Source organism: Sapajus apella, unplaced genomic scaffold (assembly GCF_009761245.1).
Source record: "Sapajus apella isolate SASKATOON/1434 unplaced genomic scaffold, GSC_monkey_1.0 scaffold37, whole genome shotgun sequence".
NCBI classification, from domain to species: domain Eukaryota; kingdom Metazoa; phylum Chordata; class Mammalia; order Primates; family Cebidae; genus Sapajus; species Sapajus apella.
This window is the reverse complement of record NW_022436977.1, coordinates 20,217,106-20,240,909: the sequence shown is the minus strand read 5'-3', so window position 1 is coordinate 20,240,909 and position 23,804 is coordinate 20,217,106. Positions and strand designations below refer to the sequence as shown.

General features: G+C 39.0%; 2 protein-coding genes and 1 pseudogene across 6 annotated transcripts in view; 2 read left to right on the top strand and 1 right to left on the bottom strand.

Annotated features, from left to right (window-relative positions):
- The window catches only part of TRIM69 (tripartite motif containing 69), a 33,086-nt gene extending 31,338 nt beyond the window's left edge, over positions 1–1,748 (top strand). For all 3 annotated transcript variants that reach the window (XM_032297609.1, XM_032297608.1, XM_032297610.1), the window contains one exon: positions 1,152–1,748. In XM_032297609.1, the coding sequence (XP_032153500.1) occupies positions 1,152–1,693 (542 nt within the window). In that variant the 3' untranslated portion in view covers positions 1,694–1,748. The remainder of the gene's footprint in view (positions 1–1,151) is intronic.
- Positions 1,749–18,245: 16,497 nt separating this feature from the next.
- On the bottom strand, positions 18,246–19,984 carry LOC116564225 (annotated as a pseudogene).
- A 1,253-nt stretch (positions 19,985–21,237) lies between these two features.
- TERB2 (telomere repeat binding bouquet formation protein 2) overlaps positions 21,238–23,804 on the top strand; it is a 22,245-nt gene continuing 19,678 nt past the window's right edge. For 2 of the 3 annotated variants that reach the window (XM_032297604.1, XM_032297607.1), the window contains exons 1-2: positions 21,268–21,533; positions 22,867–23,006. In XM_032297604.1, the coding sequence (XP_032153495.1) occupies positions 21,379–21,533; positions 22,867–23,006 (295 nt within the window). In that variant the 5' untranslated portion in view covers positions 21,268–21,378. Of the gene's footprint in view, positions 21,534–22,866; positions 23,007–23,804 lie in introns of all 3 variants that reach the window. The other variant, XM_032297606.1, reaches the window with a different exon arrangement.

Sequence of the window (23,804 nt, the reverse complement as noted above, 5' to 3'; positions counted from 1 at the left end):
CAAAAAAAAAAAAAAAAAAAAAGTGAAATTAGAAAAAAAAAAGATTACAAAGTACAAGCCCAATTTCGTAATTATTAGATGCAACTGACATAAAACTACTGTCAAATTGCTATGAAAGTTTCTAAAAGTTTCCTCTTAATTTTTGTGCTTTGTCCCAGACTGTTAACCACTGTCTGTGGACCACATTATGAGTAGCAATGATATAAACCACTCTAGATCTCAAAAATCTAATTATCTGTTAAACCAAAATAAACTTCTCACGATTGTCCTCTAAACTCTGAACCAGTTAGCTCAGTCTTGCCTGTGTCTAACAGGCAAGCTCTTGTGTTCTCTTCCACACAAGGGACTGTTTTAAACCCATGTATTTCTTTCCCCCTGTTTATTCAAAGCATCCTAAATACATCTCATATATATCATAACTGAATACTTATCTGCCTCAGAAAGCTTTCCTAGAAAAGGAAGAAGGGTAAAAATTACCTAATTCTTAGAATTTTTACCCTTTCCTAGAAAAGGAAATTAGGTAATTTTTACCTAATTTTTACCCTTTTGGCATTTGTATTTTCTTATATTTATTCAGCTTTATATTATTTGTATTGTTTCTTTTAATAGGGCATAAATTACTTCAGAGTAAACACTGATTTTTACCCTAAATATAAAAATGTCTAGAATATAGTAACATGGACACCCAAACAATAAAAAGCATGTAAGTGGCCAGACGTGGTGACTCATGCCTGTAATCTCAGCACTTTGGGAGGCCTAGGAGGGTGGGTTGCTTGAGGCCAGGAGTTCAAGACCAGCCTGGCCAACATGGCAAAATCCTATCTCTACTAAAAAATTACAAAGATTTGCCAGGTGTGGTGGCGCATATCTGTAATCCTGGCTACTTGGGAGGCTGAGGCACGAGAATTGCTTGAACCTAGGAAGCAGAGGTTGCAGTGAGCTGAGCTCACACCATTGCACTCCAGCCTGGGCAACAGGATGTTTGTTTCAAAAATATATATATATGTATATATGTAATTGCTTGGCCGTCTAAAAGGCTATGTGTATGGGGAGATAAAGGACTGTTGAATATGAAATACTATCTTTTACTATGTGAATTTGTGTTTACTCCCTTTTCTCCCATGCTCTGCTTCCTTCTTCTCTCTTTCTAGGCCTATCTCCACTAACCCTGGACCCTAAAACAGCTCACCCAAATCTGGTGCTCTCCAAAAGCCAGACCAGTGTGTGGCATGGTGACATTAAGAAGGAAATGCCTGATGATCCAGAGAGGTTTGACTCAAGTGTGGCTGTGCTGGGCTCAAGAGGCTTCACATCTGGAAAGTGGTACTGGGAAGTAGAAGTAGCAAAAAAGACAAAATGGACAATTGGAGTTGTCAGAGAATCCATCGTTCGGAAGGGCTGCTGTCCTCTAACTCCTGAGCAAGGATTCTGGCTTTTAAGACTAAGGAACCAAACTGATCTAAAGGCTCTGGATTTGCCTTCTTGCAGTCTGACACTGACTAACAACCTTGATAAGGTGGGCATATACCTAGATTACGAAGGAGGGCAGGTGTCCTTCTACAATGCTAAAACCATGACCCACATTTATACCTTTAGTAACACTTTCAAGGAAAAACTTTATCCCTACTTCTGCCCCTGCCTTAATGATGGTGGAGAGAATAAAGAACCATTGCACATCTTACATCCACAGTAATTAGTCATACTATTATACAAATTCAGAGTGTTAGTAAAGAGGTATTGATTATTTTGAATACTGAAAAAAAAAGTAAAATAAAAAAAGAGGTATTGAAATATTTTACTAGTCTCACTGGATTCTTTTCCCAAATTATTGGGAACTATAGAATAATGAAAAGAGGATGCACAAATCAAATTCCATTCTTTCAGTATCCTAAATGGATTTCACTGGAGGCTTTCAAGATATTATTCTTCTCTGGGGTCTTTTATGACACAAGAACCACTCATGAAAATGATCATCATGCAGCTGTTACTGGAGCAAACTGCAACTTGAATTTGTGATGTTTGGGAACCCTTTTCAAATATGCTCTGAAATTATCACGCTGTCATATTTTCCAGCATAATGACCTTTAGTAGATGTATTCTCAGGTGTGCACTCTCCTTACTATTTATCTTTTGATATAAATTTTAAACTTATTTCTTTTTTAGAACTTATGGCTATTTTATTTTATTTTATTTATTTTTGAGACAGAGTCTTACTGTGTTGCCTAGACTGAAGTGCAATGGCATGATCACGGCTCACTGAAGCCTCAACCTCCTGGACTCAAGCAATCCTCCCACCTAAGACTCTGAGTAACTGGAACTATAGGTGCACGCAACCATATCCAGCTAATTTTTGTATTTTTGTAGACATAAGGTTTCACCATGTTGCCCAGGCTTTTCTGGAACTCATGGGCTCAAGAGATCCTCATGCCTCAGCCTTCCAAAGTGTTGGAATTATAGGCATGAGCTACCATGCCTGTCCTGTAATTTAAACCATACTCTACAGGCTTAAATAAAAAAGTAGAAAATGATCTAGGTTAGTTTATAATCTTGTCTTGAATTCTCTTAAGATACATTTTAGTCCAGGAAATCCCTTCCTTTCTCAGTTCTATTTCCCTTCTTTACCTATCTGTAGGAGACATGAATATGTATATATGTGCAGTTGGAGAAATAGGGTCTCACTATGTTGCTTAGGCTAGTCTTGAATTTCTGGCCTCAAGAATCCTCCCATCTTGACTTCCCAAAGGTCTAGGATTACAGATGTGAGCCACCATACCCGACCTCCATCTACTTTTGACTACATCCTTTTTCATCATTCCTGCCTATAATTTAAGTAGTATTTTGCATCCTGTATTCTCCAATATACTCATCCTCGAGCTTGTTCCAGGTCTAAAATTCTTAACCTCATTAATCTCAGCAGTACTCTTGATTGACTGTCCCTATTTCCTTTCTTTAGAAGTCCTCAACTAAATGGGCTTTATTCTCTATAGCTGACAATTTTGGGGGGACTTTTTAGGACCTTCAGCATCGGCTTTCTAAATTATAATTCGCACAGATTTTTTTTTTTTTTTTTTTTTGGTGGGGGGCGGGCAACAGCTTAAATGTATGTATGTGAAAAGTAATACAAATACTACAGACAACATTTATGTAGTTTGGTATATATAATATGCATACATTTACAACTGCTGATTTAGATAGACAGCCATAACAGAATTAAGACTAAATTTAAGAAATTACCTTGTTTTTTAGGCCAGGGGCGGTGGCTCACTCCTGTAATCCCAGCACTTTGGGAGGCTGAGGCAGGCGGATCACCTGCGGTTGGAAGTTCGAGACCAGCCAGAAAAACATGGAGAAACCCTATCTCTACTAAAAATACAGAATTAGTTGGGTGTGTGGTGCATGCCTGTAATCTCAGCTTCTCGGGATGCTGAGGCAGGAGAATCACTTGAACCTGGGAGGCGGAGACTGCAGTGAGCCAAGATCATGCCATTGCACTCCAGCTTTGGCAACAAGAGTGAAACTTCATCTCAAAAAAAATAAAATCTATACATAAGGTTAAAATAATAAATAAATTACCTTGTTTTTTAATGAATTCGCTTCAATCAGAATGTAGTAAGAACATATTTTGTGCTTGGAATCTTGCATAATGTCTTAAGGGATATAAAAGCAGCATAAAAAGAAAAAGAAAGGCATACCAATAGAAAGGAAAGAAATCTGACGAAAAATTAATTCACTTCTAAGGTATAAAAAGTTACAGCTGAAATACATTATTATATTTTTAAGACAAGATCTCACTCTGTCACCCAGGCTGGAATACAGTGGCACAAACACCGCTCATTGCAGCCTGGGACTCTCTGGTCTTCCCACTTCAGCCTCCTCAGTAGATGGGATTATAGGTGTGGGCAACTACACCCAACTTAATTTTTTTTAAGTAGAGATGAGGCCTCACTATGCTGCCCAGGCTTGAAATGGTTCTTAACCCTGGATACACATTAGGTTCATGTAGGAATTTTTTTTTTTTTTTGAGACGGACGTTTGGTCTTGTTGCCCAGGCTGGAGTGCAATGGTGCAATCTCAACTAACTGCAACCTCCACTGCCTCAGCCTCCTGAGTAGCTTTGATTACAGGCATGCACCACCATGCCCAGCTAATTTTGTATTTTTATTAAAGATGGGATTTTTCCATGTTGGTCAGGCTGGTCTTGAACTTCCAACCTCAGGTGATCTGCCTGCCTCAGCCTCCCAAAGTGCTGGGATTACAGGCATGAGCCACAGCCCCAGCCTCTTGTAGGAAGCTTTAAAAAAATTTAGATGCCTGGACTCCAGCCAAGACCAATTAAAGAAAGATGTCTAGCAGGTGGAACCCTGCTAGAGTCCCAGTGTATAGTGGTTACAGGCCACTAGTTTCTAAAAGCTCTCAGGTGATTCTAATGTGTGGCTGAGACAAACAGCCACTGAACTAAAGGAACATGTTTTATTTATTTATTTTTACTTTAAAAATTTTTTTCCATAAATTATTGGGGTACAGGTCGTATTTGGATACATGGTAGTTTTGATTACGTGGTGATCTGTGAGATTTTGGTGCACCCATCACCTGAGAAGCATACACTGAACCATATTTGTAGTCTTTTATCCCTCACCCCCTCCCACTCTTCCCTCCAAGTCCCCAAAGTCCATTGTATCATTCTTTTTTTTTTTTTTTTTTTTTTTTTTTGTGGCCCCAAACAAGAGCCAAGTGCACATATATTGTATCATTCTTATGCCTTTGTGTCCTCATAGCTTAGCTCCCACATTATCAGTGATGACATACAAGGTTTGGTTTTCCATGAGTTACTTCACTTAGAAAAATAGTCTCCAATCTCATCCAGCTCATTGCAAATGCCATTAATTCATTTCTTTTTATGGCTGAGCAGTATTCCAGTGTATAAATATACCACAGTTTCTTTGTCCACTCGTTGATGGATGGGCATTTGGGTTGGTTCCATGATTTTGCAACTGCAAATTGTACTGTTATAAACATGTGTGTGAAAGTATCTTTTTTAGTATAATGACTTCTTTGCCCGTATAATGACTTATTTTCCTCTGGGTAGATACCCTGTTGTAGGATTGCACAATTAAATAGTAGTTCTACTTTTAGTTCTTTAAGAAATCTCCACACTACTTTCCATAGTGTTTTCTACTAATTTACATTCTCAGCAGCGGTGTGGAAGTGTTCTCTGTTTACCGCATCCATGCCAACATCTACAGTTTTTTGATTATGGCCATTCTTGCAGGAGTAAGGTGGTATTGCATTGTGGTTTTGATTTGCATTTCCCTGATCATTAGTGATCTTGAGCATTTTTTCATATGCTGGCCATTTTTATATCTTCCTTTGAGAATTGTCTATTCATGTCCTTAGCCCACTTTTTGATGGGATTGTTTGTTTTTTTCTTACTGATTTATTTGAGTTCATTGTAGATTCTGGATATTAGTATTTTGTCAGATGTATAGATTGTGAAGATTTTCTCCCACACTGTGGGTTGTCTGTTTACTCTGCTGACTGCTCCTTTTGCTGTATAAAAGTTCTTTAGTTTAATTAAATCCCAATTATTTATCTTTGTTTTTATTGCATTTGCTTTTGGGTTATTAGTCATGAAATCCTTGCCTAAGCCAATGTCAAGAAGGGTTTTTACAATGTTATCTTCTAGAATTTTTAGAGTTTCAGGTCCTAGATTTAAGTTCTTAATCAATCTTGAGTTGATTTTTGTATAAGCTGAGAGATAAGGATCCAGATTCATTCTCCTGCATGTTGCTAGCCAATTATCCCAGCATCATTTGTTGAAAAAGTGTCCTTTCCCCACTTTATGTTTTTGTTTGCTTTGTCAAAGATCCGTTGGCTTAAGTATGTGGGTTTATTCCTGGGTTCTCTATTCTGTTCCATCGGTGTGTCCATTTTTATACCAGTACCATGATGTTTTGGTGACTATGGCCTTATAGTATAGTTTGAAATCAGGAGTGTAATGCCTCCAGATTTGTTCTTTTTGCTTAGTCTTGCTTTGGCTATGTGGGCTCTTTTTTGGTCCAATATGAATTTTAGAATTGTTTTTTCTAATTCTGTGAAGAATGGTGGTGGTATTTTGATAGGAATTGCATTGAATTTGTAGATTGATTTTGGCAGTGTGGTTATTTTCACAATATTGATTCTACCCATATATGAGCATGGGACGTGTTTCCATTTGTTTGTGTCATCTATGATTTCTTTCAGCAGTGTTTTGCAGTTTCTTTGCAGAGTCTTTCACCTCCTCGTTTAGGTATATTCCTAAGTTTTTTTTTTAATTTTATTTATTTATTTATTTATTTTGCTGCTATTGTAAAAGGGGTTGAGTTCTTGATTTGATTCTATGCTTGGTCACTGTTGGCGTAAAAAAGAGTTGCTGATTTGTGTATATTAATCTTGTACCTGGAAACTTTGCTGAATTCTTTTATCAGTTCTAGGTACTTTCTGGAGGAGTCCTTAAGGTTTTCAAGGCAAATGATCAAATAGCCAGCAAACAGTGACAGTTTGACGTCCTCTTTACTGATTTGGATGCCCTTTCTTTCTTTATTTTGTCTGATTTCTCTGGCTAGGACTTCCAGTACTATGTTGAAAAGGAGTGGTAAGAGTGAGCATCCTTGTCTTGTTTCAGTTCTCAGAGGGAATGCTTTCAACTTTTCCTTATTCAGTATTATGTTGGCTGTGGGTTTGACGTAGATGGCATTTATTACATTGAGGTATGTCCCTTGTATGCCAGTTTTGCTGAGAGTTTTAATCATAAAGGGATGCTGGATTTTATCAAATGCTTTTTCTGCATCTATTGAGGTGATCATGTGATTTTTTTTTTAATTCTGTTTATGTGGTGTATCACATTTATTGACTTGCATATGTTAAACCATCCCTGAATCTCTGGTATGAAATCCACTTGATCATGGTGGATTATCTTTTTGATATGTTGTTGGATTCAGTTATCTAGTATTTTGTTAAGGATTTTAGCATCTATGTTCATCAGGGATATCAGTCTGTAGTTTTCTTTTTTGGTTGTCCTTTCCTGGTTTTTGTATTTTAGGGTAATGCCAGCTTCATAGAATAAATTAGGGAGAGTTCCTTCTGTTTCTATCTTGTGCAATAGTGTCAAGAGGATTGGTACCAATTCTTCCAATTCTTCTTTGAATGTCTGGCAGAATTCTGCTGTGAATCAATCTGGTCCTGAACTTTTTTTGTTTGTTTTTGGTGGTGCATTTTTTTTTTTTTTTTTAGATGAAGTCTCACTCTGTTGCTCAGGCTGGAGTGCAGTGGCACAATCTCAGCTCATTGCAACCTCCACCTTCTGGGTCATGAGATTCTCCTGCCTCAGCCTCCCAAGTAGTTGGGACTACAGGCATGCACCACCACACCTGACTAATTTTTGTATTTTTAGTAGAGACAGGGTTTCACCATGTTGGCCAGGCTGGTCTTGAACTTCTGACTTCAAATTATCTACCTGCCTCGGCCACTCAAAGTGCTGGGATTACAGGTGTGAGCCACCACACACAGCCTCCTGGACTTTTTTTATTAGCAATTTTCAAATTACCATTTCAATCTTGCTTTTTATTGGTCTGCCCAGGGTATCTAATTCTTCCTGATTTAAGCTAGAAGGGTTGTTTTTTTCTAGGAATTTATTCATCTCTTCTAGGTTTTCTACTTTATGTGCATAAAGGTGTTCATAGTAGCCTTGAATGATCTTTTGTATTTAAGTGGTGTCAGTTGCAATATCTCCTGTTTCGTTTCTTAATAAGGTTATTTGGATTTTCTCTCTTCTTTTCTTGGTTACTCTTGCTAAGGGTCTGTTAATTTTATTTGTCTTTACAAAGAACCAGATTTTTGTTTTACTTATCATTTGTTTTATTTTTTGTTTGTTTCAGTTTCATGTAGTTCTGCTCTGATCTTGGTTATTTCCTTTCTTCTGCTGGCTTTGGGTTTGATTTGTTCTTGTTCTCTAGTTCCTGAGGTGTGACCTTAGAATGTCAGTTTGTGCTCTTTCAGTCTTTCTTTTTGAGCTGCAGTTCCATTCTCGCTGCCCAGACTGGAGTGCAATGGCATGGTCTCGGCTCACTGCAACTTCTGCCTCCTGGGTTCAAGAGATTCTTCTGCCTCAGCCTCCCAAGTAGCTGGGATTACAGACATCCACCACCATGCCCCGCTAATTTTTGTATTTTTAGTAGAGATGAGGTTTCACCATGTTGGCCAGGCTGGTCTCGAACTACTCACTTCAGGTGATCTGCCTGCCTCAGCCTCCCAAAGTGTGATTATAGGCATGAACCACCATGCCTAGCTGTCTTTTAGATGTAGGTGTTTAGGGCTATGAACTTTCCTCTTAGCACCGCCTTTGCTATTATCCCAGAGATTTTGATAGGTTGTGTCATTACTGTCATTCAGTTCAAATAATTTTAAAATTTGCATCTTGATTACATTTTTGACCCAATGCTCATTCAGAGGCAGGTTAATTTCCATGTATTTGCATGGTTTGGAAGATTCCTTTTAGAGTTGACTTCCAGTTTTATTCCACTATGGTCTGAGAGAATGCTTGATGTTATTTCAATTTTCTTAAATTTATTGAGGCTTGCTTTATGGCCTATCATATGGTCTGTTCTTAGAAAAAGTTCTATGTGCTGTTGAATAGAATGTGTATTCTGTGGTTGTAGAATGAAAAGTTCTGTATATATTTGTTAAGTCCATTTGTTCCAAGATAGAGTTTAAATCCATTGTTTCTTTGTTGGCTTTCTGTCTTGATGACCTGTCTAGTGCTGTCAGTGGAGTACTAAAGTCCCCCACTATTATTGTTTTGCTGTCTGTCTCATTTCTTAGGTCTATTAGTAATTGTTTTATAAATTTGGAATCTCCAGTATTAGGTGCATGTATGTTTAGGATTGTGATATTCTCCTGTTAGACAAGGCCTTTTACCATTACATAAAGTCCTTCTTTGTCTCTTTTAACTGCTGTTGCTTTAAATTGTGTTTTGTCTGATATAAGAATAGCTACCCCTGCTTGCTTTTGGTGTCCATTTGCATGAAATGCCTTTTCCATCCCTTTACTTTAAGTTATGTGTTAAGTGAGTCTCCCAGAGGCAACAAATAGTTGCTTGGTGAGTTCTTATCCATTCTGGAGTTTCATATCTTTTAAGTGGAGAATTTAGGCCATTTACATTCAATTTTAGTATTGAGATGTAAGCTACTGTTGCATTCATTGTGCTACTTGTTGCCTATGTTCCTTGTTTTTTTTTTTTGCTTTTTTGCTTTTGCTTTTTAACTTGTATTTTTGTTTTATAAGACCTGTGTGATTTATGCTTTAAAGTGGTTCTGTTTTGATGTGTTTCCAGGATTTGTTTCAAGATTTAGAGTTCCTTTTTGCAGTTCTTGTAGTGGTGGCTTGGTAGTGGCAAATTCTCTCAGCATTTGTTTGTCTGAAAAAGACTGTATCTTTTCTTCATGTATGATACTTATTTTTGCTGGATACAAAATTCTTGGCTGATAATTGTTTTGTTTGAGGAGGTTGAAGATAGGGCCCCAATCCCTTCTAGCTTGTAGGGTTTCTGCTGAGAAATCTGCTGTTAATCTGGTAAGTTTTTCTTTATAGGTTACTTGGTGCTCCTGTCTCACAGCTCTTATGATTCTTTCCTTCATCTTAACTTTAGATAATCTGATGACAATGTGCCTAGGTGATGATCTTTTTGTGATAAATTTTCCAGGTGTTCTTTGTGCTTCTTGTATTTGGATGTCTGGGTCTCTAGCAATGCCAGGGAAGTTTTCCTTGATTATTCCCCCAAATATGTTTTCTAAACTTTTAGATTTCTGTTTTTCCTCAGGAACACTGATTATTCTTAGGTTTGGTTGTTTAACATAATTCCACACTTCTTAGAGACTTTGTTCATATTTTCTTATTCTTTTTTCTTTATTGTTGTTGGATTGGGTTAATTCGAAGATGTTGTCTCTGAGCTCTGAATTTGGTCTACTTGTTCAATTCTATTGCTGAGACTTTCCAGAGCATTTTGCATTTCTATGAGTGTGTCCAATGTTTTCTGAATTTTTGATTGTTTTTTTTCTCTTTAAGCTATCTATTTCCTTGAATATTTCTCCCTTCATTTCTTGTATTGTTTTTTGGATTTCCTTGCATTGGGCTTCACCTTTCTCTGGTGCCTCCCTGATTAGCTTAATGACCTCCTGAATTCTTTTTCAGGTAAATCAGGGATTTCTTCTTTGTTTGGGTCCATTGCTAGTGAACTAGTGTGATTTTGGGGGGATATTAAAGATCCTTGTTTTGTCATATGACCAGACTTGGTTTACTGGTCCCTTCTCATTTGGGTAGGCTCTGTCTAGGGCTGATGCCTGTTGTTCAGATTCTTTTGTCCCATGGGGTGTTCCCCTGATGTAGTACTCTCCCCCTTTCCCTATGGATGTGGCTTCCTATGAGCCGAACTGCAGTGATTGTTGTCTCTCTTCTGGGTCTAGCCACCCAGCAAGTTTACCCAGTTCTGGGCTGGTACTGGGGATTGTCTGCACAGAGTCCTGTGATATGAACTGTCTATGGGTCTCTCAGCCATGGATAGCAGCACCTGTTCTGATGGAGGTGGCAGGGGGGCAAAATGGACTCTGTGAGGCTTCTTAGCTTTGGTAGTTTAATGCACTAATTTTGTGCTGGTTGGCCTCCTGCCAGGAGGTGGTGCTTTCCAGAGAGCATCAGCTTTAGTAGTAGGGAGAAGAATCGGCAGTGTTTGGGGCCCTAAAACTCCCAAGAGTATATGCCCTTTGTCTTCAGCTACCAGGGTGGGCAGGGAAGGACCATCAGGTCAGGGTGGGGCTAGGTGTGTCTGAGCTCTGACTCTCCTTGGGCTGGTCTTACTGTGGCTGCTGTAGGGGATGGGGGGTTGTTTCCCAGGTCAATGGAGGAGTGTACCTAGGAAGATTATGGCTATCTCTGCTAAGTTATGCAGGTTGTCAGGAAAGTGGCAGAAAGCCAGCAGCCACAGGCCTCACCCAGCTCTCATGCAAACTGAAGGGCTAGTCTCACTCCCACTGTGCCCCTCCTAATAGCCCCAAGCCTGTTTCCAGGCAGTGGGTAAGTGGAGCTTGAGAACTTGCCCCAGGCTACCCGTCTCCTAGCTACAAAAGAAAAGGGCTTGGTTCTTCCCTTACCTGTGGGGTCCCAATACCAGATTCATGCCCTCTCCTGAGTTCTGGCCAGGAGGCTTCTCACCCCATTCAAATTGATACAAAGTTCAGCTGGAGATTTCCTTCTACCTGTGGTGTTTTCCCCCAACTCCGCTGGCCATCATCCCAATGAATCCCTGTGGTGCTAGGCAGGAATGGCTTGCTTTGGGACCCAGTGAACTTCCAGGGCCTTACCTGCTACTTCCTCTACACCTGTATTTCACTTGGCTCTCTAAATTTACTCAGATCCAGGTAAGGTGGTAAACTTCTTCTGCAAACAGACCTTCAGTTTTTTCCAGTGGTGGATGTATGTTTGGGAGAGACTAATTTTTTTATTTTTAGTAGAGATAGGGTTTCACCATGTTGGCCAAGCTGATCTCAAACTCCTGACCACAATTGATCTGCCTGCTTCTGCTTTCCCAAGTGTTGGGATTACAGATGTGAGCCACCATGTTTGGCCTTTTCAGCTATTTTAAAAGAATATCACACAATTCCAAGATTGGTTCCTAGATACAGTACTGACAAATGATTAGGTAACTTTCACCCCTGGAATCTTAAAACCAGTGCAACACTTGTACATATTTTGTTTTCAAGTACACACAGAAAGGGCAAACAGTGACAAAAGGCTGGGATCAAAAATCACTGAAAGTCTCACATTTTTTAAATTGCTACTTAATTCGAGTGAATGTCATGTAATTTTAATAACGATAGACACAACTAAAGTAGTTTGAAAGAAGCCCCAGTCAATATATTTTTTTTAAGAAGGTCAATCTTTCCTGAACATTATACTTTGTACCCATACCACAGTTTTTCCTCATTACTTGAAGAAAAAGACCTGAAACCAGATCAAATTACTGACTGAATTGATTATCTTGTAAATAAACACCATTTAAATATTTTTGCTCTCTCCTACTTTTTCAAATAACAAAATACATACAGTGATGTTTCTGTTCAGAACTTATAAAAATAAATCTTTTAATTTTTTTTTTTAGGTCCAGGAACTTTAGAGCTCTTATTATATTCTAGTTCATCATGAATAAGCAAAACCATTTCGATTTTAAATGGCTAGTGTGATCTATCATTTTCTGGAAGTCTGGCAAAGGTAGCTTAGGAATTTTAGATAAATAGAGTGGATGACTAATTGTTGGAAATGTACAGGAAACAAAATGACTATAGAACTAGATAAAAACTTTCCATTAGAAACTAAAAAAATCAATGGTTTCATATATGAATATATGTAAAATCCAAAGAACAAAAAACAAATAAATAAAATTTAATTAAAAGCAAAAACAAATAGGCAAAGAATCCCAAATTTTCCTCCTAGTCAATTTACTTTGGAGGCTATAGTATAATGCAGAACCAAAACCAAAACAAAACGAAAAACAAAGCATATGATGGCTATTTTGTTCCTGATATAAAAATTAATGTCTTCAAGTCTACCAACACTGCTACACATTTTGTGCAATTTGTGCAATTAAGAAATTTACTGGTCAGGTGCGGTGGCTCATGCCTGTAATCCCAGAACTTTGGGAGACTGAGGCAGGCAGATCTTGAGGTCAGGAGTTTAAGACCAGCCTGGCCAACATGGTGAAACCCCATCTCTATAAAAATACAAAAATTAGCTGGGCATGGTAGCAGGTGCCTGTAATCCCAGCTACTCAGGAGACTGAGGCAGGAGAATTGCTTGAACCCAGGAGGTAGAGGTTGTAGGTGAGCCAAGATTGTGCCATTGCATTCCAGCCTGGGTAATAAGAGCAAAACTCCAGCTCAAAAAGCAACAACAAAAAACAAATTTACTACAAGGACATGGCTAATATATATTTTAGTGCCAGTAAGATCTATGCAGATTAGTAAATGCAGTGTAAAACAAGACAATGTAAGCATTTATGTGAAATGTGGCTCCATGCTAAATCTGAATTCATGCTTAATCATTTTAAAAAAGAATCGCCAATCCCTCAAGGATCTAGAAACAGTAATACCATTTAACCCAGCAATCCCATTACTGGGTATAAACCCAAAGGATTATAAATTGTTCTATTATAAAGACACATGCACATGTATGTTCACTGCAGCATTGTTTACAATAGCAAAGACTTGGAACCAACCCAAATGCCCACCAATGATAGACTGGATAAAGAAAATGTGGCAATATACACCATGGAATACTATGCAGCCACAAAAAAGGATGAGTTTATGTCCTTTGCAGGGACATGGATGAACCTGGAAACTATCATTCTCAGCAAACTGACACAAGAACAGAAAACCAAACACCGCATGTTCTCACTCATAAATGGGTGTTGAACAATGAGAACACATGGACACAGGGAGGGGAACATCACACACTGGGGTCTGTTGGAGGGTGGGGGGCTAGAGGAGGAATAGCAGGGATGGGGAGATTGGGGAGGGATAACACTAGGAGAAATACCTAATGTAGGTGACGAGGGGAAGGAGGCAGCAAACCATCATGGCATGTGTATACCTATGTAACAATCCTGCAAGATCTGCACATGTACCCCAGAACTTAAAGTATATATATATGAATCACCAAACTGTCAATGCATTTCTTTACAATGTTTCTTATTTTATCTTCATTAAGATTAAGAGCTTTAACTATGAGCAATGTTAATTAGCTAAATTTCTCCAATTCCCGATCAGGTTTATTTATTTATTTTTCTAGAGACAGGGTCTTGCTGTGTTGCCCAGACTGGTCTTGAACTCCTAGGCTCAAGCAATTCTCCTGCCTTGGCCTCCCAAAGTACTGGGATTACAGGCATGAGCCACCACACCTGGCCAATATCATATTTTAAAGGATATCATCAAAACGTTTTCAACTTTCTATTTTCTATGGATACGCATGAAGATAGACACAGAGAAATAGGAAGAAACTACATATGACTTACATGGACCATCTGTGACATGGCTGGACTTTCTGTCTTGCCCTAAAAAAAAAAATGTCATTTTACTTTAAGAGAAATGTTTACCAAATAAGATTTTTTTTTATACAAAATCATTCTCTTTTCCTTATAACCATCCTTACCAAAAATACATCTTCATATAGGTAATCTTGTTCACATATCTCTCTTCTACTTACTTGTTCCTTTCTATCTTGTTTCATAAATAACCTTTTCAAGTCCATCATCTGAATCAACCTACAGGTAGCTTTTGAATTAGATAAAATTATTCTTTTTTGCAGTAATGACACATATTCTTTGACACATTTTATATACAGAATTATATATTAACTAGAATTCTTACTCTTGTATTTTATTTGAGACAGACTCTCACTCTGTTGCCCAGGCTGGAGCTCAGTGGCGCGACCTTGGCTCACTGCAACCTTCATCTCCAGAGTTCAAGTAATTCTCCTGCCTCAGCCTCCTGAGTAACTGGGATTACAGGCATGTGCCACCACACCCAGTTAATTTTTGTATTTTTAGTAGCAATGGGGTTTCACCACGTTGACTAGACTGGTCTCAAGCTCCTCAGCTCAAGTGGTGTGCCTCCCAAAGTTCTGGGATTACAGGTGTGAGCCACTGCACCCGGCTTGTTCTTGTACTTTAGTGAGAACATAGGAAGCCAGAAATCTCAAACTACCTATCAGATATCAGTACTTTACTGATGAGAACCATTCCATAGTTTTTAGAAACATACTTTCCCATATCATAACCCTTTCTTAATTGGAAATGACCCAGGCATCCAATGAGCACCCAAAGTAATATCAATATTTTAAGTTACACAAATACTCGCAGTATTTATTCCATTTACATTTCATTCATTTTTGGCAGTTTCTCTAGATTATTTAAGAGAACTGAGATATTAGGCAAGACTAGTCATTATTTCCTTGTCAACCATTTTTATATCCTGTACCTATTAGGTGTTCACTTAAGTAAGAACTTTAAAGTTAAATACATAGGTATTTTCATCAATAACTCAGAAGACTCAGCTGTTTTCATTAAACCAACAACATTAAATTGGTCTTATTTATTTTAAAAAATCAAACAAACAAAGATCATTTTGGTTTTGGCTGGGTTTATGGTTTATTTATTTATTTATTATTAATCCATCTTGGGTTAGGGTTTACAGTTTTATAACCTTCTGTTCCAAGCTCTGACACCTCAAAATATCTAGCAGAGACAAATATAAAACCCAGACAAAAATGTATGCTGATAATTCTATTATCAGAATAATTTTATCTAATAAAAAAGATGTTTCTATTTTTATCTTGCCAATTATTTTATTTTATTTTATTTTGGAGATGGAGTCTCACTCTGTTGCCCAGGTTAGAGTGCAGTGGTGCAATCTTGGCTCACTGCAACCTCTGCCTCCTGGGTTCAAGCAATTCTCCTGCCTCAGCTTCCTGAGGAGCTGAGACTACAGGTGCCTGCCACCACACCTGGCTAATTTTTGTATTTTTAGTAGAGACAGCATTTCACCATGTTGTCCAGGTGGTCTCAAACTCCTGAGTTCTGGCAATCTGCCTGCCTTGGCCTCCCAAAGTACTAGGATTACAGGTGTGAGCCACTGTGCACCCACCCCCATCTTGTCAATAATTTAAAAGCCAGCTTGTTTATTAATGATTTACTTAAGTTACATGAACTTGAAAATTGCTTAGACTTATGTACATAATTTATGAATACTCTTATTTATAAGCCAATTTAGTAGGCACAAGACACAACATAATAAATACACATACACATAAACAGGTCTAAACATGTATGCACACATATAAACAAAGATCCAATGGCTTCTACCTTGGATCTTTAGCCATAAGACAGCAATACAGGCTCACTGGTTTAGGAACACGTTCATGTAGGTAAACTTTGTTTGCCCTGATAGGTAATCCAATGAAGGCTGTGAACCAAAATTTGTAATAAAGCAGTTTTCATGGCAGTTTGAATTTTAAAGGCCAAACTGGGAGACGTTTAAAACTCCAAAGAACACTGAAGTCAAACAGCACCACAGAAGAAAATCATACACTGATCAAGCCTGACCTTGCTTAGAACAGCAGCATAAAAGCCAGGATGCATGAAACTCCATCCTGCTTTCCTATTCAACAGCAAAATGAGACCTACGGAGAGGCCAAAATTCTCGATTCCAAAGAGTACTGGGGCCAAACAATATTACACAAGAATATCAGTTTATCAAATTCTGATTTCCCATATCGACGCACACACACAAACAAACAACTACCAAAACACAATCCAAATCCTGCAGCAACAAACAAGCCCCAAGAGTGTCCAGACTAAAATGGTTCAAGGTGCTTTCCTCTCAACTGGCTGGGTTTTTTCAATCTGCAAATGGAAATTCCTTTGGAATTCCCCATACTGAGAGGAGCAGATCCTGCTGTCTCATACCCACAAAAGACACTCTTTTCTGGGCACAGATGTGAAATTTCAAAGGCTGTTCTTCCTGGGCAATCAGGAATGCAGTTGAGGCTGGCAGCAGTAGGGCCAGAGAGAGAGAGAGAGAGAGAGAGAGAGAGAGACTGTGACCCACCTCTGGCCACAAAAGGTTCAGGCAGCTGCTCAGGAGGACTTCTGAAACTCTCCCAGCCTGCGGCAGCTGAGTCACAAACAACATGTTCCTAGTCGGGGAACCAAAATCTGTTACTGAAATGCCAGGGGTTCAGTCTAGGTCTTGCTGCTTGCCACACAAATGTCAGTCACTGAGACAGCAAGCATTGCCAGGGAAGAAAGCTTTATTCACGTTCTTCAAGCAAAGAGAATGGGAGATCAGTCTCAAATCCATCTTTCTGACTAAAATTAGGGGTATGTATAGCAGGAAAGAAATGTAACTGTGTGTGGGAAAATAGGAATTAGGGAAGGGTAAGGAAGAAGAGTTGGTAAACAGGAATCATGATGAACGAGAAGTCTGGTATCTCATTGTCTGGAGGCTAAGTTTTAGTTTCTTGATACTATCCTGGAGGACTGAGAGTGGGTTTCCTGAGGAAGGAACTCAGATAAGACGAGTATAAGTTTCAAGCTTTAAGATCAAGAGGGTAAATTTGTATGTTTGTCCAAAAAACAATAAACATTAGTTTCATTTTCAGGGAAAGAGATTCTCTGAATAAATCAAATATTTGCTTAACTACTTTAGATGAAATTCTCCTAAATTGATATATTCTCTTATTTTAAAAAATTAAGTGATAAAAAACACGCAGAAAAGTGTAGGTAGTATATACATACAATTTTTAAGAGACTAATACAAAAAACATTCAGTTAACCACCTAGCTTTGAAAATAGTAGCAAAATCTTTGAAGGCCCCTGTGTGCCTTTCCTAGCCCTGAAATAATCATTTTTCTACATTTTGTTTCTAGATTTTTTCTTTTGAAAAATAATTCATAGGTAAGTTTTTCCAGCAAATTTACTATTCAGTTTTTCCTATTCTGCATATATGTCCCTAAATACAGTTTAATTCTACCTCTTTTTTGAATTTTATTATTATTAGAAATTATGTTTCCTTTTTTTGTTTTTTGAGACAGGGTCTTGCTGTGTCACCCAGGGTGGAGTACAGTGGTATGATCATAGCTCACTGTAGCCTCAATTTCCTTGGCTCAAACTATCCTCCTTTGTCACCCTCCTGGGTGGATGGGACTATAGGCACACACCACTATGCCTGGTCATGTATTCTTTTAATTGCGTATTTAATTCAACTGTTTCCTCTATTGACTACTATTCTGGTAACAATTAGGTCCCCACCTCTCAAGAACACTGCATGTGACCAGACTGAGAACCAATGTGAACATGGGCCCCAAACCAGGGCTTTCAGAATAAAAAGCAGCAGCCCAGCATTTCCCTTTACTTAGAATGGGACTGGGAATGGGAAGGTCCAAATATCCACCATCCAAACTCAGAAAACCTGAAACTCAGCCAGGCACGGTGGCTCACACCTATAATCCCAGCACTTTGGGAGGTCCAGGCAGGCAGATCACTTGAGGTCAGGTGCTTAAGACCAGCTTGGCCAATGTGATGAAACCCTGTCTGTGCTATAAATACAAAAATTAGCTGGGTGTGGTGGTGCATGCTTGTAATCCCAGCTACTCGGGAGGCTGAGGCAGGAGAATCACTTGAACTCAGGAGGCAGGTGCTACAATGCAGAGCCGAGTGCAAGCTGAAGTGCAGAGCCGAGATCATGCCACTGCATTCCAGCTTCAGCGACGGAGTGAGACTGTGTCTCAAAAAAGAAAAGAAAAGAAAACTTGGATCTCAATGCCAACATGAAAACCAAAATGTATCAGGAATGAAGTACAGTACCCTCTAATATACTCAAGGTCAAGAAGGGCTTGGAGAAATATATCTGACCATCTGGCCTATTGTAATAGAAATGGTCCCATCCCAGCATTTTAAATGTTTTTGTTTCTATTAGATTTCCAAAAGGGATATAAAATCTACTAAAAGGGATATAGTGAATCAGAATAAATCAGCTCACTCACAAGAAACATTCCTGGATAATTTTTGTTTGCTGAGATTATTCATCACATTATTTCAAAGTGGCAAAATTCAGAGAAATCTGTGGGAAAAGAGAATTCAAAAGTAGTGGCCATGTTTGCTGTCAGATTTATGTAGGACACATATACATACAACCTCTGTTATTTTCAGTGTATATGTCAAGAGGCCAAGACCTCTGATCATCAAAATAAGTTATTTTGCACATTACATGCACAGAACAACAGAGGGAAAGACACTTTCTTGGAGGATGACTAAAAGGCATTTTGCAAAACATACATGTCACTCTGAAGTGGAAGGACTAGAGCCCAGTGCTTTGTGGGCTTCACTAACTTGACCCCTCCTCTTCTTTGGTTACAGTGGCATCAGTGGCCACTGTTTCTTCTACCTGTTCTGCTAGCTTCTTTTCCTCTTCCTAATCTTATTGAAGATAGAAGTCTGGGTATTTCTGCGTGCATTCCTGCATGGGAATATAGACTGGTCTACACAGTCTGACCCCTTGACATCATCTGTGCTATAGTGGAAGCAGGAAAAGGCTGATTTGAACTGTTCCCCACAGGGACTGCTGGCCATTATGGACAGGTCCCACCTAATGACTCCATTTAGCAGTACCAATCTGTGCTCCTTATAGGGATCACTGGGGTCATCAGCCACCAGGTCTGCATGGAGTTTTGTGGTCTTTGGCCACAAATATTATTTGATTCTTCTCTTCCTGCTGGCAGTAGGACATGGCTGCAGTCCAGTGCTTAATGGTTGAACGACTAGAAAGTAACAATGAGTATACATTTGCATGCACCTAACAACATAATTTCAAAATATATAAAGCAAAAATTAACAAACGTGTAAGAAGAAATTAATAAATTCACAAATAAGTATGAGGTTTTTACATGGCATTCTCAGTAACAGAAGAATCAGACAATATGATTAACAAACTTGACCTAATAAACATATATATAGGATACTGTACTCAACATACCAGAACATCCAACAGTTTCAGAACATTTTCTTTAAACTTACATAGGATATTGACCATATACTTCAGCCTAAGAAAAATGTCAATGAATTTCAAAGGATTATAATCACAAAATCATATTCTTTGACTTTAATGCATTTAAATCAGAAATCGATAACAACTAGATAACTAGAAAATCATATGTACTCAGAGATTTAAAAACATTTTACATATTCCACAAGTAACAACACTCATATGGGAAATCTGAAAATACTTTGAACAATAATAAAAAAATGACGTCTCAAAAACATGTGGCGCATACTTCAAAGGAAATTTATAGCTTTATATGCACACATTAGAAAAATAAAGGATGAAAACCAATCATCTAGTTCAAAAAATTAGAAAAAGAATAGCATTTTTTTTTTTTTTGACGGAATCATTCCATTACCCAGGCTGGAGTACAGTGACACAATCTCGGCTCACTGTAACCTCTGCCTCCCAGGCTCAAATGATTCTCCTGTCTCAGTCTCCCTAGTAACTGGGATTACAGGCATGTGCCACCATGCTCGGCTAATTTTTATATTTTTAGTAGAGACAGGGTTTCACCATGTTGGCGAGGCTGGTCTTGAACTCCTGACTTCAAGTGATCTGCCCACCTCAGCCTGCCAAAGTGTTGGGATTACAGGCATGAGCCACTGTGCTTAGCCTAAGAACAGCAATTTTACAAAGAAAATTGGAAGGAAATTATAAAGAGCTAAAATTAATGATGTAGAAAAGAAATATATAAAGAGAATATCAATAAAAGCAGAAGTATGTTCTTTGAAAAGGCTAATAAAATTGACAAAGTTCTAATAAGACTAGGAAATAAAAAAAGAGAAGGCACAAATGACGAATATCAGAAAAGATAAAAGATTTTCAGAGAGGTGACTAAAGTAGGAGAAAAAAATTAAAAACGAGAAAAAAAAAAAAAAGAAAAATAGCACCATGACTAGCATGACTAGAGATCCCACAGATATTAAAAAAGATAGTAAAAGATTTTATGGACAACTTTACGTAAACAATTTTTTAATGTTTAGTTTAAAGGAACACAACACCAGAAAAATGTAACTACTTATCACAACTGATGTAAGAGGCAGGAAACGGTAAAAAGAAAACAATTCTGAGTAAAACAGAAATTTGAACACTGGTGATATTTGATTATATTAAAGAACTATCTTTTAAGTGTCATAATGGATCACAGTTATGTGTGGGGGGGTTTAAGTCCTCACTTTTAAGGGATTCAAAGTGAAACATGTATAGATGAAATGATAAAATGAATTTTGCTTCAAAAATAATACTTGGTGTTACAGAATCTGCTCTATGCCTATACAACACAGCACAGTAACTTTGTTAATATTTAGGGTTTAAAACTCACCATCTCAAAATTTAAAACAAAAAACAAACAAGACCTCACCAACTTCGAGTCGCCCTCCTCCTCTTATCAGGGGTAGGCTGCGAGGCCCCTAAGGGATTCAGAGAACCAGTCAGCTCAGTCTGGTAGTGACCGTCCCTCATCTGAGAGCCTCGGGCCTTTTCCACCCATTGCTCTTGGGAACCAATCATGGAGCTTGGCTTGGACCTGGAACCAATCAGGGATCTCAACTCTGGGGCCTCCTCTCTCACGTTTCCGCAGGCGAAGGGACGCCATGTTTCAAGGGCAGCGCGGTTGGTTCTGTGGTAGCGTCAGCCGGGATCTGAGGCAATTCTGGGGTAGGAAGCTGAATGGAAGCCGCGGGTTAGGTGGTGAGGGATGCATCCTCCTTTCTCTGATGCTTTGGGTCCAGGGTGCTTGATAGGTTCACCCTGTGCTTTCACCTCCACAGTGGCTGAAGGGGGGACGATCAGTGACCCGCAAGCCGCCGACTTCTTGTTCAGCTGTGATGCCTCGCACCCGGACACGCTGAGGTACTGAGGGCTACCTGGCTTTGCCTCTTATGTTAGGATGAGCCTGGAATTGGGGATGGAAGTTGCAGCCCGCCAGGAAATAAAGATGAGGCTGGGCGCGGTGGTGTGTGGCTGTCATCCCAGCTACTCGGAAGGCTGAGGCAGGAGAATTGTTTAAACCTGGGAGGTGGAGGTTGCAGTGAGCCTAGATTGCACCACTGCACTCCAGCCTGGGCGACAGAGCAAGACTCTGTGGCAATAAATAAATAAATAGAAATAAAATAATAAAATGAAATGAATAATATTGACGATAGGGTGAGACTGGAAACGGGCCAGTTTTCAGTCCTAGATGGGAGGCAAAGAAGTAGACAGCCTCGTTTACTTTCTGCAGCAGTGTCATGAGCTTCTCCCTGGTCCTCGGACCTCTTCCTGAATTCCAGGTGTGTGTTTCCAGTTGCCTCTTCCACACCTGCATGTGGCACCTTGAAGGCCCCTCATACTCAATGTCTAAACCAAATCTCATTTCCCTTTATACCTGCGCCATGGCCTGTGTTCTCCAAAACATCGAATAACAAACCCTATGCCAGGAATCAGTCAGCGGCCAAATACCAATTCTTCTTCATCCTCACTGCCACTAACTTAGTAGCACCTTAATTCCTTTTGGCAGGGACTATCACAGTAAATTCCTAAGCCGTTACTGTGCCTCGAATCTGTTCCCTGTGATCCCCCTTTATATGGCTCTCAGATTTCATTTACAAACCAGACATCAGATCAGGGCCCTACCACCCTCCTTCCCCCACTTTCCTCCGACTTACAACAGATTTAGATCTTGGCTGTACCTACCTTGTTTATTTCTCAGTTTTTCTCATGCCTTCCATAGCCCAGTCAACCTGAACTGCCATTATTGTGCCTTCATGCATGCCTTTCTTATTCCTTGTAATGCCCTTCTTATCTCCACCTATAGGAAAGATGTTGCTTTCTATATGTAAAGCTTCCTCTGACTGCATGCCCACTCCTCACCTCAGGACTAACTGATCCCTTTTTATAGCAATGACCATGGATAAAGCTGCTAGCTCAATGCACTGTTGATGCCCAGTAAACGTTACCGTTTTAGATCAAGTTTCCTAATTCATATGGTCATTAACCAACCCTCTAAAGCCAAGATGTGCCAGATACAGGCCCTCAGAAAGTAATATCTTATGCCATATGTTTTTCCTTCCTTACTGAAAAAGGACAGGCTACATGTATCCTTCAATGTAATCATCTCCCTACTTCCAGTTACTTATTCATTCTTTTGAAAGGTTGAATACAGTCTTGTTTCATAACCTAAAATATTTCCTTTCTTTCCTCCTAGAATATATCAGAGCCTTGATTACATAGAAGATAATGCTACAGTTTTCCATGCCTACTATCTCTCTGCAGTAGCTAAGGCTGAAATAAAAAACTCTGTGGCTTTGGGTCATTTCGTTCTTCCTCCTGCATGCCTGCAAAAAGGTTAGCAAAGGTCATTCAGCCAATCCCTGTCAGACAGCCAAATCCGGCTAATCTCTGTTAAACAGCCAAATTCAACTTTATTTTGTTTTTAGCCACATATTTTTGAGTTTTTTGTCTATTTAACATAAGTGGAAAAAGTATGGACTTTGGATCAGATTGCCTTTGGGTGTATATCCTGATGTTATGTATTGTTTATTCATACACTCATTGAGCTCCTCCTGTGTGCCAGGTTTCAACCTGCGTAGGTGCTGGGGATTCAGTGGAGAATAAGACAGATGCAAATCTTGCTTTCACAAGCTAGGATCCAATGCTTACTAGTTTTGCCATCTTTTAGCAAGTTACTTCTCTGAAGTTGTTTTGAGGCTAAAATGAATGAGATAATGGGCTGGGCACAGTGGGGCATGCCTGTAATCCCAGCACTTTGGGAAGCTGAGAGGGGCAGATCACTTGAGCCCAGGAGTTCAAGACTAGCCTGGGCAACAGGGCAGCATGGTGAGACCCTGTCTCTATTTTAATAATTTCAAATTATTTTTTAAAAAATATAATGTATTAAGGTGTCTGATGTGGTGAGCATTTAATAAATGTGTTCTTTGCTAGTTTTGAATCTCTTCATTATTTTTCTAATTTTTTTCTGATCTTTAAAGATTGGTTATGATAATAAACCCATGTATTTGTATTTTTTTTTTTTTTTTTTTTTGAGACAGTGTTTCGCTCTTTTTACCCAGGCTGGGAGGCAATGGAGGGATCGCGGGTCACAGAACCCTCTGCCACCTGGGTTCTGGAGATGCTCCTCCCTCA